This window comes from Octodon degus, unplaced genomic scaffold (assembly GCF_000260255.1).
Source record: "Octodon degus isolate 3935 unplaced genomic scaffold, OctDeg1.0 scaffold00030, whole genome shotgun sequence".
NCBI lineage: Eukaryota > Metazoa > Chordata > Mammalia > Rodentia > Octodontidae > Octodon > Octodon degus.
Window position 1 is genome coordinate 19,521,853 of NW_004524606.1, and position 12,084 is coordinate 19,533,936.

General features: G+C 40.5%; 1 protein-coding gene across 1 annotated transcript in view; it reads left to right on the forward strand.

Annotated features, from left to right (window-relative positions):
* Itpr1 (inositol 1,4,5-trisphosphate receptor type 1) overlaps window positions 1-12,084 on the forward strand; it is a 381,954-nt gene that overhangs the window by 237,348 nt on the left and 132,522 nt on the right. Inside the window, exons 36-39 of the mRNA XM_023713283.1 lie at window positions 3,226-3,346; window positions 6,754-6,938; window positions 10,191-10,339; window positions 11,244-11,355. Coding sequence (XP_023569051.1) covers window positions 3,226-3,346; window positions 6,754-6,938; window positions 10,191-10,339; window positions 11,244-11,355 — 567 coding nt within the window. The remainder of the gene's footprint in view (window positions 1-3,225; window positions 3,347-6,753; window positions 6,939-10,190; window positions 10,340-11,243; window positions 11,356-12,084) is intronic.

Genomic DNA, 12,084 nt, shown 5'->3' on the forward strand with positions numbered 1-12,084 from the left:
TGGCAGGGCTGGGGATCGAACCCCCAGCCCCTGCGCCTGCTTGCAGGCACTTTAATCTGCTGAGGTATTTGGCTGACCCTAATTCTGGCACATTTACTCAGTAATTTTTCTGTGTATGGTGTATGTTTAAACATTCAACAGCTGCCCGAGCAGTGCTCAGGATCCTCAATGTGTGAACAAACACATGACTCAAGTGATGCTCAGGGTTAACTGTTACGTAAAGTACCAGTGGAATATCCAACATGCAGCTGAATATTTGTCCCAGGAAGAAGGATATAAGTTGGGAAGCATTAGAGCAGGTCATTTAGGTTAAAATCCTTATTTTACTTTTTGTCATCTCTTTGAAGGTCATTGAACTTCTCAACCTCTTTTCTTGTGTGTCAGTATGGTGAGAGTTAGAGATAATATTTCTGAAACATCAATCATAATGCCTGGCACGTAGTAGGTGATTTGTACATGGTAGCATGCACTGCTTCTTGCTAGCCTATAAGCTACAGGAGGGCAAAGCTATGCCTTGGGGGACATACTTGTTTCCTACATTTCCCCCTCCTTTATACCTGACATTATGCTTAGCACCTATTTTTGCTAATTTTTTTGAGTGAAGAAATCAATCTGTGAAACCCAGATGAGAGGCAAAAACCAAAGGTAAGCTTTGACTTACTACATTTTTAGTTAAAGAAACAAAGTAGTGGACAAAAGAGAACTGGAAAGACACAGATGATTAAGGATGTAGGTAAAGAAGGCCAGAGGATGATCAAGGAGTTGTGCAAGCAGGATGAGATTCAGGACCAAGGGAGAACCTCAGGATGCAAGAAAGGGAGACAGTGGAATACCTGAGGCAACTAATTTCAAAAGAAAAAAAGGTCTGTTTCACTTATCAGGTTGGAGGTTCAAAGGCGTGGTGCTTCTGCCTTGGCTCAGTTCTGTGGTGAGAGGTATGATGGAGCGAAATAAACTAAACCAGAGCAGAGAGGAAGAAGAGAGAGGATTGCTCTGGGACTAAGGAGAGACAGAGGGATAGGAACAATCCCAAGTTCCTTTGTGGGAACACTGCAGGGGCGTGAGAACTCTCAAAGGTTCCACTTCCCAGTAGCGCCAACCTGTGGACCAAACATTCAGTTGCAGTGTGTCCTGGGGCCATTCAACCGATTAAATGGTATCCAACCCATAGCAGCAGTTGTGTCCTTTGTGTCAAAGACCAAGTAAGTGGATGCACCTGTACAGTTAGGAAATTTGTTCTTATTCTGTATTTATTCATTTTCTGTATACCCAGGGGTCGGATGTGAGTAGAACCTGATGTTGAATACTTGCTTTGTTGAGTTAACTTGGTTGAAGGACACTTTTTTTTTTTCTTTCTGGGATTTAGGCTGAGTTCTCATTCTACACCCAGCACTTACAATTATACTTACAATTATGCCACTGCTTAGTTCATAGGATCATGGTGAGAGTGGGCTGTGTTGTGCTTAGAAGTGTTCAGGTACATAGGAACTCTTCAGGGTCTGTGTCTCTTCCCTGGGGACCCTTGGAGTTAACTCAGGAGCTAAGAAGCAGTCCCAGAAGATGGGCACTAATACTAGATTTTTTGGTCAATTCCTGAAGTTCCCTATGTTCCTGTTCTCTATTAGTAACACAGCTCACTGTCTCAAATGGCTGTAGGGATAGGGTGGAAGACTTAAAGCCCTAAGATTGTGGTTCCCAGGAGAACTTAGTGGACAGAGAACGGATTGTTGGCATCAAAGAGCCCTACCGTCAGTTCACTGCTCTGCTACCAATTATTAACTCTCTTGCATACTTACTTTTATCCTTTGTGAGTCTTCTCATTTACGAATAAAGGTAACTCCTGTGTCACAAATGAGATCCTGTGGTGTGTCTGACAGTATGCGCTTAATAAAGGGAAATTGTCTGCACAATATTTGTGGAGGAAGTGCTGAATGTTTTATAAATCATTTACATTTTCTTATAATAGATTTGTTTTACCCTAGTACCTTTCATTGTTTTTCCTTCACCTCAGAAACCTCTTTAGAGCTTTTGACACTGGTTTTTTTTTTTTTTTTTTTACTATATTCATTTTCACTTTTGTTTGGAGGGTTTAGGTGAATCATCTCTAAATCAGAGACCTCTGGAATGCTTGCCATATATAGCCATTGTTGCCTTTTGGGTCCAAAACTTGAGGTTGAAGACAGTTATAATTTTAGTGCATTCATAAAAACAGTGTCAAATTGCTTAAGTACAGTAGATGTATAGGTTCTCTGAAAGTGAATACAAATTTATACCTTCATTGATAGGAATAAACCCTGCCATATAGTTAACTCCTAAGTGTTCTTCCATAGTAAATGGATATTTATAAAAACTGTCCATCAGAACTTTTTTGTCTTTGTATCTTTGAAGACATTCCTCAAAGAAAAGCATAAGTAATAATCTAGTATCAGTTTGTATTCATGGATCAAAAATATGGGTTCTAGTCATAGGGCATAATATCTGCGGAAAAATTTGGAGTTAATTTGCCTCAAAGGATTTACATAGGATAAAATTAAAACTAAGAGAGTAATATGCCTCAGGCATACAGCTGGTTGGTACATGGGCAAAGAGCACTAGTCCTGGGACTTTGCATTGCTGACTTGTGTTCTCAGACTTAAATAATATCAAGTTGGAGTACTGCCTGAAATACTTAAATATTTCTCCCTAGGTAGTTGCTATTAGTCAACTTTCTGTCCCTATCATGAAGTACTTGAATTAATACTGATTTCTAAGATGAAAGGTTTATTTTTGGCTCATAGTTTTGGAGATTCCTGTCCATGATTGGTTGGCTTATGGCTTTGGGATTGTGAGGAAGCAGCACATCATGGGAGGAGCGTGGGGAGCAGGAAAGCCCTTCACCTGTGGTGTAAAAGACAGCAAAGAGGCTGCCAGGGCCCTGCAGTCTCCTCCAGGGGCAAGTCCCTGATGTCCTAAGGACATTCCACTAGGTTCTATCTCTTAGAAGTTTCACCACCTCCCAAGAGTGCCACTCTGGGCACCAACATCTAATACATGGTTCTTTGGGGGACATTCAGTACCATAACTATAGCAAACACCTGTGGAATGCAGCCCCTTCTCGTGGACCCTCTCCTCCTCTTGCCTCTGGGTCTACTATGTTTCAAAACAGTCCCTATTTCTAAACAGGTTGTCAGTAATCTATAAAGGAAAGTTTTCTCATCTCACACTCTGGACCTGTCTTTCTTGCAGACCCGCCAGCCAGTCTTCGTGCAGCTGCTGCAGGGCGTGTTCAGGGTTTACCACTGCAACTGGCTAATGCCAAGCCAGAAAGCCTCTGTGGAGAGCTGTATCCGGGTGCTCTCTGATGTAGGTAAGATACTGATTCAGTCTGGATTTAATGTGAGGAAAAGTATTACCTACCGTTTATGCCTGGCTTAGCTTTTCTAAATTTACACAACAGTTGCAAAGGCAAGACCAGGTCCAGGGTCTTCTTGCTTCTTTAACCTCTCTTTTATCTTCCAGCCCAGCATTTCCACAATGAGGGTGAGTTAGTCTCAAAGTAAGGCAGTCCTTGAAAAATAAGATTCCATAGATGTTAGGTAGTTCTTGGCAAGTCAGCGTGCAAGCAAGTTACTCAGGGCCTTGGGAAATCGGTCCTTCACGCAGGACACTAATTCATTTAATGCAGCAAATGGAAACTTACTTTCTCGTAAAGCTCCCAGGAGCAGGCTTTCTCTGAAGTCACACACTGCTCCATCTGCCTCTGTGCAACAAGTGCGCTCTGTCTCCTCTTGCAGTCTCCCCATGTCTCCTCTCAGAAGGCTTAGGTAGGATGTTACGGATTTTTTTTTTTTTTTTTTTTTCTGGCTCAGGCTGCCTTAAGGGCGGGTCTGGTAAGGCCTGAGGATCTGGGGATCGAACCGCAGTATCCTGAGCCTGACTGCGTTGGCTTAAGTAGGCACTAAAACAACTGAGCTAATGGGCAGGCCCCAAAGATAAGAAGTTATAGAAGGCTCTTCTCCCTTTACCCTGACTTTATCGGACCCTGTTCCTTTTTGTGTTATGTGTTGTTCTGGGGATAGAATGCAGGGGCTTATGTGTGCCAGGCAAGTGCTCCATCACTGAACTACACCCCTTCCCTCTAAAATATTTTTTAATTAACATTAATAATTATTATATAGGATATATCACACTGGGATACAGTGTACTCAGGTGATATGTATGATGTTAATTGATCACATCAGAGTAATTAGCACTTCTCAATGCTAGGAATTTGAGCTTTTTTTAGAATTTATAAGATACTGCACATAACAAGTTATAAACTATAATTGTCTTTGTGCTATAGAATACTAGTACTTGTTCCTTGTGTCCTACTACTCTGCTGTGGTCTACTTTATCCAACTTCTCCTTTCTGCACTTGCCAACTTCTAGCAGCCACTGTTCTATTCTCTCCTTCTATGGTTAACCCATCTCCCATTATCTGTGAGTTCTGGGCAAGGAGATAAGCTTCGTGTGTTGAGTGGGGAATGAAGTCATCTGCCTGAAGTAATTCCTTAGGTCTTGGCACAGAGTGAACAGAAATGAAGACAGGTGTGGTTTTCGCCTGTTTAGTAACTGTTCATCAAGGATAGCTAGTGTTTCTTAGGACCTTTTGCCTAATTTCAGTTGTCCCTGCCTTATTTATTTACTGCTATATGTGAGCACTAGCATCTTTTTTCCTATGTATGTGGCAGCGGTGGCAGTGTTTCACAATAAAAAATTATGCTTTTGAGGGTATGGACCAGTGGTGGCAAACCTGTGGCACAATAGGCTGTTTATATCATTGAAAACTTTAAAACATTCGCCATCACTGCTATAGACACTGCAGAGTGGAAATTCCCAGATGACCCTTTCCTTTCCCCAGGCATAACTGTATGTCATAGAATTTTGTACTTACTGAAGCTAAAAGGAATGTATGAGTGAGTCCCTCCCCCAGAAGTTAGCTGGTTCAAATCTGCTGACTTCAGTAACTCATAAGAAAGATAAGACTGCAGGAATGTTGGCAGTGTAGTGGGAAGTCCAGCATCCAGGCACAGAGTTTCTAGCTGAGATGAGTGTGCGCCATCTTCCTGCTTTTTAACTTTTATACTATTTGTTTTTGTTCAAATTTTCTGCTTTCTATATTAAGCTGTTAGATTATTTACTGGATCATGGTTTTTTTTCTCAAGTTGTATATTTTCTAATTAGGATTTTAATGATTAGTTTTCCTAGTTGTCTTCAGGATGATGGAGTTTTTGTTTGTTTCTTAACAGCAGATATGAGAAATAGAGCACTGTCCTTACACCGAGTGTTTTTAAGCTCTGATGATAGGAAGTAATCATTTAGGTTTTTAGACATTTTCCCACATACAAACAAGGATTAATCAATCTTAGCTTTTTTTTCTGAATGCTGAGCTATGTATTTAGCCCATTTTATTTTTTAATTTTAAACCAAGTCTTGCAAAATTGCTCAGGCTTGTGGCCGAGGAGATGGCTTAGTGGAATAAGCGCTTCCCTGGCAAGTGTAAGGGCCTGAGTTCAATCCCCGGTTCTGCCAAAAAAAAAAAAAGTTACCCAGGCTGAGCTTGAACTTTTGATCCTCCTGCCTCAGTTTCCCAGAATGCTGGTATTAAAGGCATGTGTCACCGGTCCAGCTTAGCTTTCTTTCTTTTAATAAGTACTTCATTTAGGAATAATTTCAGATTTGTAGAGAAGTTGCAGAGGTGAGACAAGGCATTCTTACATGTTCCCACTCAACTCTTCCCCCTGTCAGCACCTTACATTGGAAGGGTACATTTATCAAAACAAAGATGCCAATACCAGTGCCTCATGTTGGTTAAATTCCAGACCTGATTTGGATGTGACCAGATTTTCCACAGATCTCCTTTGTGTGTGCCAGGATGCAGTCCTGTCTACCATATTGCACTTTCTCCTGTATTTCCAGGCTACTCTGGTCCAGAATAGCTTGCCGTCTTTCTTCATTTCTCATGCCTCTGTCCATCTTGATCAGTACGTATCAGGTATCCTGCAGAGGAGCGATGGTGAGCACTTTAGCGATGAGCGCCCGGACTGCAATCCGAAATATACTTATGTATGGCAGACTGCCAGTACCCCTACTAAACCTGAATGCTAAGGTTTTCATTTAGACACACCTCATACACTGACATCTTTTTTTAGGAAAATGACATAGATTTGCCACTACTGTCGTAGTGTCCCCTGTCATGGATTTGACTTGACATTTTTTCTTATGATTAGATAGACTAGAATTTGCTTTTTCCAAGCAAGGAAAAGAATAGCTGTTACACACAGAACAGTTTATGTCATTGTGAATGTTATTGTGGAATATGTTTGGTTGAAATCAGCATTTCGCAGATTGTTGTCTAGAACAACAAACTTGAAGGAGAGCTTTTAGAAAAACAGTTCATTGTCCAGATGAGTTCTCTGTCTTAATAAATCATATGTGTAACCACATTAGCATCTCTAAGGCGTGTTGAGCTGTCACTCTGACTTGCCTAAACTTTATGACCTTATTGCATTTCCATGATCTTCAGAGCTATTTCCTCCAGAATTTCTCTTAGGAAACCATAACCTAAAAGGTGGCAAGGTTGCATTGAGCTCTTCAGTCTTTGCACTCACTACTGTGTAAGCTGACATGTTATAGATATGGAAAACTCTGCCTTCTGGGTGACAGGTACTTAAGTCCATCCCTAAGGCATCACACAAAAGTTTTAACCTCACAAGTGAAATGTCTCCTGTGTAGCCAAGAGCCGGGCTATCGCCATTCCTGTGGACCTGGACAGTCAAGTCAACAATCTTTTTCTGAAGTCCCACAACATTGTGCAGAAAACAGCCATGAACTGGCGGCTGTCAGCTCGCAATGCTGCTCGCAGGGACTCTGTCCTAGCAGCTTCCAGAGACTACCGGAATATCATCGAGAGATTGCAGGTAATCCCTGATGCTGGGAGAATTAAAGCTTAACCTGGTTTCCAAGCACAGCCAGGGACATTCATGCTTGGCCAGGGGGGCAGGGTTAGTAAGGTGAATGAATACACACATGTTCTATTGGATATGGGGTTCAGGAGTACAAAACTCCTTAGAAAGGCAACAGTTTCTCATGGGACATGCCCTTGAAATAACTGGTTAGTGATAGACTCATAGCTTTCTTTGAACAGTAGTGCCTCTGCTATTATTAGGAAAGAAAATTTAAGTATTACAAAGAGAATGCTTAAGATAAGGGCATAAAGATCCATTTTCCCATTGCTTGAGGATATTTAGGCTCTGGAATCAAGTATAGTGATCCCTGAAAGAATAATTTCATATAAGAATGACCCAAATGAAATTAAAGGCATTATTGAGGTCTGGATAGAATATATTCTGTTTTTACTTTGCACCAACAGGAGAATTACTCTTGTGTTGTCAAAAGGTGAACTCAAGTCACACCTGGGTTTGTGTTTTGCCTCTACTACTGAGAGGTGTTGCAGTCTTGGGAAAACTGCTTAACTTCTCTGTGCCTCAACCTAATTTGTAGAATAGGATGATATAACACCTACTTTATGAGGTTTATATTAGCATTAAGAGATTTGATATCATGTTCCAGTGATCTGAATCTTGTGAAACAAATTATAACAGTGATTTTATGTTCTTTAGCTATTCCAAAAATTGTCTGAGCTGAGCAAAACATTTGCTGGGGTCTTTCGTGAGGTTTTATTTAGGTGGTGGCTATAGTTGGTCTCACGCTGAACCTGTTAACACACCTCTTTGAGAATGGGTGATTGTCAGCTAGTACTCTTGATTGAGTCCTCTGTATGGAGCTTCCTGCTATGGGTTGAGCTTTCTTATAGCACAGCAGCTGGGGTCTAAAATAAGAATTTCCAGGGCTGGACCAGTGGAAGCTGTATCTCCTTTATGACCTAGCTTTTAGAGGTCATTCTGCATCTATTCTGCACTGCCACACCAGCAAGGCAGTTTCAGAAGCTTACTTAATTTCAGAGGGGCCAAAAAGAGACCTCTCTTCAAAGGAAGGGAAATCATTGTTGTCACATTATAAGAAGCGTATGTAAGCAAAGATGTAATGTGGTGGCCATCACTGGAAGAAGCAATACCCAAGAAGCACATAGACTATTGCCTAGTGTATCATGAACACTCAAGTCAGAGCAGCTATTATTATTGTTGTTGTTGTTGCTGTTATGACACTTGCTACTTCTGTGACTATCATAATAACTGTTATTGCATAAAGTAACCAAGTCTCTGAAACAGCATGTGTAAAGACCATTACAGACAAAAAGAATAGTGTGTATTCAAAGACCACAGGGAAGTCAGTATGCCTTGGAGCTGCCTGGAGCCCGTGTTGCTAGGAGAATTGGCAGAGCTTCATGGGCCATGTTAAGAATTTTATTTTTTGTTATGGGGTAAGAATTTTATTTTTTGTCATGGTAGAATCAGTTCTTAAGCAAAGGTACCCTTGATGCCTAATGGAGTGCTTCTTGACTCCACTGTGCTTTTACAAAGGGGAGGAAAAATACAGACTTACAACTCTGGGTACGCAGTATTTTCTGACTTGTTCCAGCTATATAAATTATATGCCCATGGACCACTTTCTTAGGTATATTATGTATATTCATGGAAATGAAATGGAATATATTGGTAGGTAATATTTGATATAAAGACTTGGTCTGGGGCATAAAGAACCTCATTCTGCAGTTATTTGTAGTCTGAGGCCATGTCATAAGAACATTCTCTTGCAAACTGGCCACTTAAATAATTAATCCCCATTTAGACACCACTTAACACAAGCATCTTCCCCTTTCCATCACTTCTCCATCTTTGTGGTCTTTCCTTGATTGCCGAATGTCATACATTTGACAATACAGTGCAAACCAATTGCAGTGTCAAGCTGAGACTTTGCAAAAGATGCAAGATGTCATGAAATACATAAAGGGGATTCTAGAGAACTACTTCAATCCCATGCAAATATTATAGAGAAAGATTGGTTAACAGTAGGATCAGTAATCAAAAAGAGAAAATTGATAAGAGAACTCGAGGATTTTGTAGAAATGTCCTTTTTACTGTTCTGAAAGTCATTGCTGCTATGAAACTCATGTAGCAATCTTAAAATCTTAGTGAGAAAGTTGTGCCCCTGAAAAAAAAATCACAATTATTTGATTCATTCATCTGTTCTTTGTATGCACTAAGCACTATTGAGCAATTAAAAAGATCTCCTAATTCTGTTAAAAATAAGGTAAAGCTATCTTCATCTGTTTAATTATAGTTTCTAAATAAGAGCTTTAGTTCTTTTATTGACCCTAGTTTGGTTCCCAATTGAAGTAAATGAAGAAAAGTTTCATTCACTTTTCTTATGCAAATCTCTCTAGTTATCAAACCCTTCTGTACTATTGGTCATGCTGTGTTCTGCCCCTGTCTTAGCATGCTTCTAGCTAAGTTATGAATTGGCACAGAACAGGCTTTAGCATCTTTTGAAGATAATTTCTCATCTGTTTTCTATCATTTGCCTTTAAATGGTGTTTGTTGTGTTGGTTTTGCTGCTCTTTCAACTTTTCTCTGTTTTCCTTTCCTACAGCTATGTGTTTTGCATTTGAAGACCATCATGCTATCAGGGTACATGTATTTGGCATGTTGATACAGCATGTTCATTCATTTGTGTTCTCATGTTTATATGACTGTTATGTAAATAATTTCCCATGCTCATTGATAATTAAGATAACACTGACAAGAATCACTATGTAAAGAATCTTAGGACCATCTATAATCCTACCACCCAGAGAAAACTAGTAGTAATGTCATAATAGTATTTGGTATATGTCCTTTAGATATGGATATTGTTTATAAAAATAGCACTGTAGGTCCATACTGTTGTGTGACAATTTTTACACTCATATCGTAGACATCTTTCTGTGTCATCAAATTTATTTTTGCATCATATTTTACAATATGTAGAATGATCCCTTGAGTAGCATAAAACCATTTCAGAAGTGGTGGGGATGTTGACTTGTTTGTGCTTTGTTTTCTGCATTTGGAGATAGTGCTTCAGGTAACCATTGGACAACATCTAATAATTTGAAATAAGATGTCAGTACGAAAGTTACTCTGTGTCATGTTTTAGGGCAGAAACTAGTGTTCTCACCATGATGCAACCAGCCTTCCACTACGCTGACAGCCAGTGCCATGTTTCCATTCCAGGACATCGTCTCTGCCCTGGAGGACCGTCTCCGTCCTTTGGTCCAGGCTGAGTTATCTGTGCTTGTGGATGTCCTGCACAGACCTGAGCTGCTTTTCCCTGAGAACACAGATGCCAGAAAGAAATGTGAAAGTGGTGGTTTCATTTGCAAGTAAGTGGCCTCTCTCTCTGGGGTGGTCAGTGGCCAGAATGCTGATGGCCAGGCAAAGCCATCATCCTGGGAGGAGGCATTGTTCTGATTTTAAACTTTGATGAATACAAGGTCATTTGCTAGATTCCTGTTCTGACCTTTCCAAAGTAGGTTTGTCTATTAAGTTCTACTTGATGACACCTTTTTGTTTTGGTGAGAATTTCTCATTTTAACTGCATGGCCATTCATCTGTTTTCCATTCAACAAGTCTTAACAGAACACCCACCATGTTTGGCTACACAAGCATAACTCTTTAGTCTTAAAAAAATCTCAGACCCACCACGACCTCAGTCTTCTAACAGTTTTATAGTTTCTTTCTTTATGCTATGGGACATAATCTAGATGAAACAATTGATTCCATAACTAGAAATCTTCATTTGATTTTCAAGCTAAAGGTAGTTGTTTGACTAGCACAGGGGTAGGTATTGCCTCTAAGTTTTGTACTTTTCTGAGAAGACTGGATAAGGGAACACAGTATGTGCACCCAACCACCGTGCTCATAAGGTTTTTTGACACATTCTTGGCATATTTCAGCAGCAGTCCTTAGTGGATAAATGCCCACAATTGATGAGTAGACTTCTGTCTGGTCTCCCCCTCCCCACACACCCATATAATCTCTCCATTGTATAGTATGTAGCCTTTCCTGCCCTGCGACCTTGTTGGCTGCAGTCTACCACCAGGTGTCACTATTGAGACACAGTTACTGGCTGGCCCGTCACACAGTGAATGCCTTGAAGAGTGTTTAACTTGGGAACCCTTAACAAATATTAGTCCTCTAACTGACTAGTCACAATAAGTTGCTTGTGAAGTGTTTCTAATTGAAAGATAGTTTCAGGATTGTAATCTGTGGTTTTCTCCCATGCAGATTAATAAAACATACTAAGCAGCTGCTAGAGGAGAATGAAGAGAAGCTTTGCATTAAAGTCCTGCAGACCCTGAGGGAAATGATGACCAAAGATAGAGGATATGGAGAAAAGGTACTCATTTTATTTTTATATTAAAATTTTCTTCTAAATCGAAGAGGTGAGGGTGTTTAAAAATCCACCTTAGTTTAGGCATTACTGGCTTAACTCCCCCCACACCAACTATTTATCTTGCCCCTACAGGTAACTAAGTCATATGACTGTGTCCTTAAGGTCAAGTATAGTTAGTCATCTCTGACGGGCTGCCCGGCATGTATTCTGATGTACTATAAAACTGTTCTTATTTATATTCATACTGAGAAGTAAATACCTCTTGCACATCAGAGTAAGGATTCCTGAATTTGGGGTTCCCCCTAAGCATATCTTTGGGATTACTCGGTTCTTTCTGATGAAAGAACAGTCTCTCCAGTGCATCAAGAAGCTCCCTCCAGTTCTACTGGAAGTAAGACGGGCATGCATGTCACTGTTCCTGACCGAGATTGTGAAATGGACAGTCCCCAGCACCTGGTGCCTGGTGCATGCAGTGAGCAGGGAGATTCTAAGACCAGTCCTGACGCCTCTGTGTCGGGCAGCAGGATAAAAAATCCAGCAGCCTGCTTTCAGCCCCCAGGAAAGAATCATAGGCATGAGTTTCTCTCTCGCTAGTTTTCATTTGAACACAATATTACTCACTAATTGTCTGCTAGCAACCATCAGAAGCTATGTATAAATAGACACACCAATCTCATTGACCTATCAAAATACCCAGTAACTCAGCTTTTCAATTCTAGGAAGGGGGGGGGG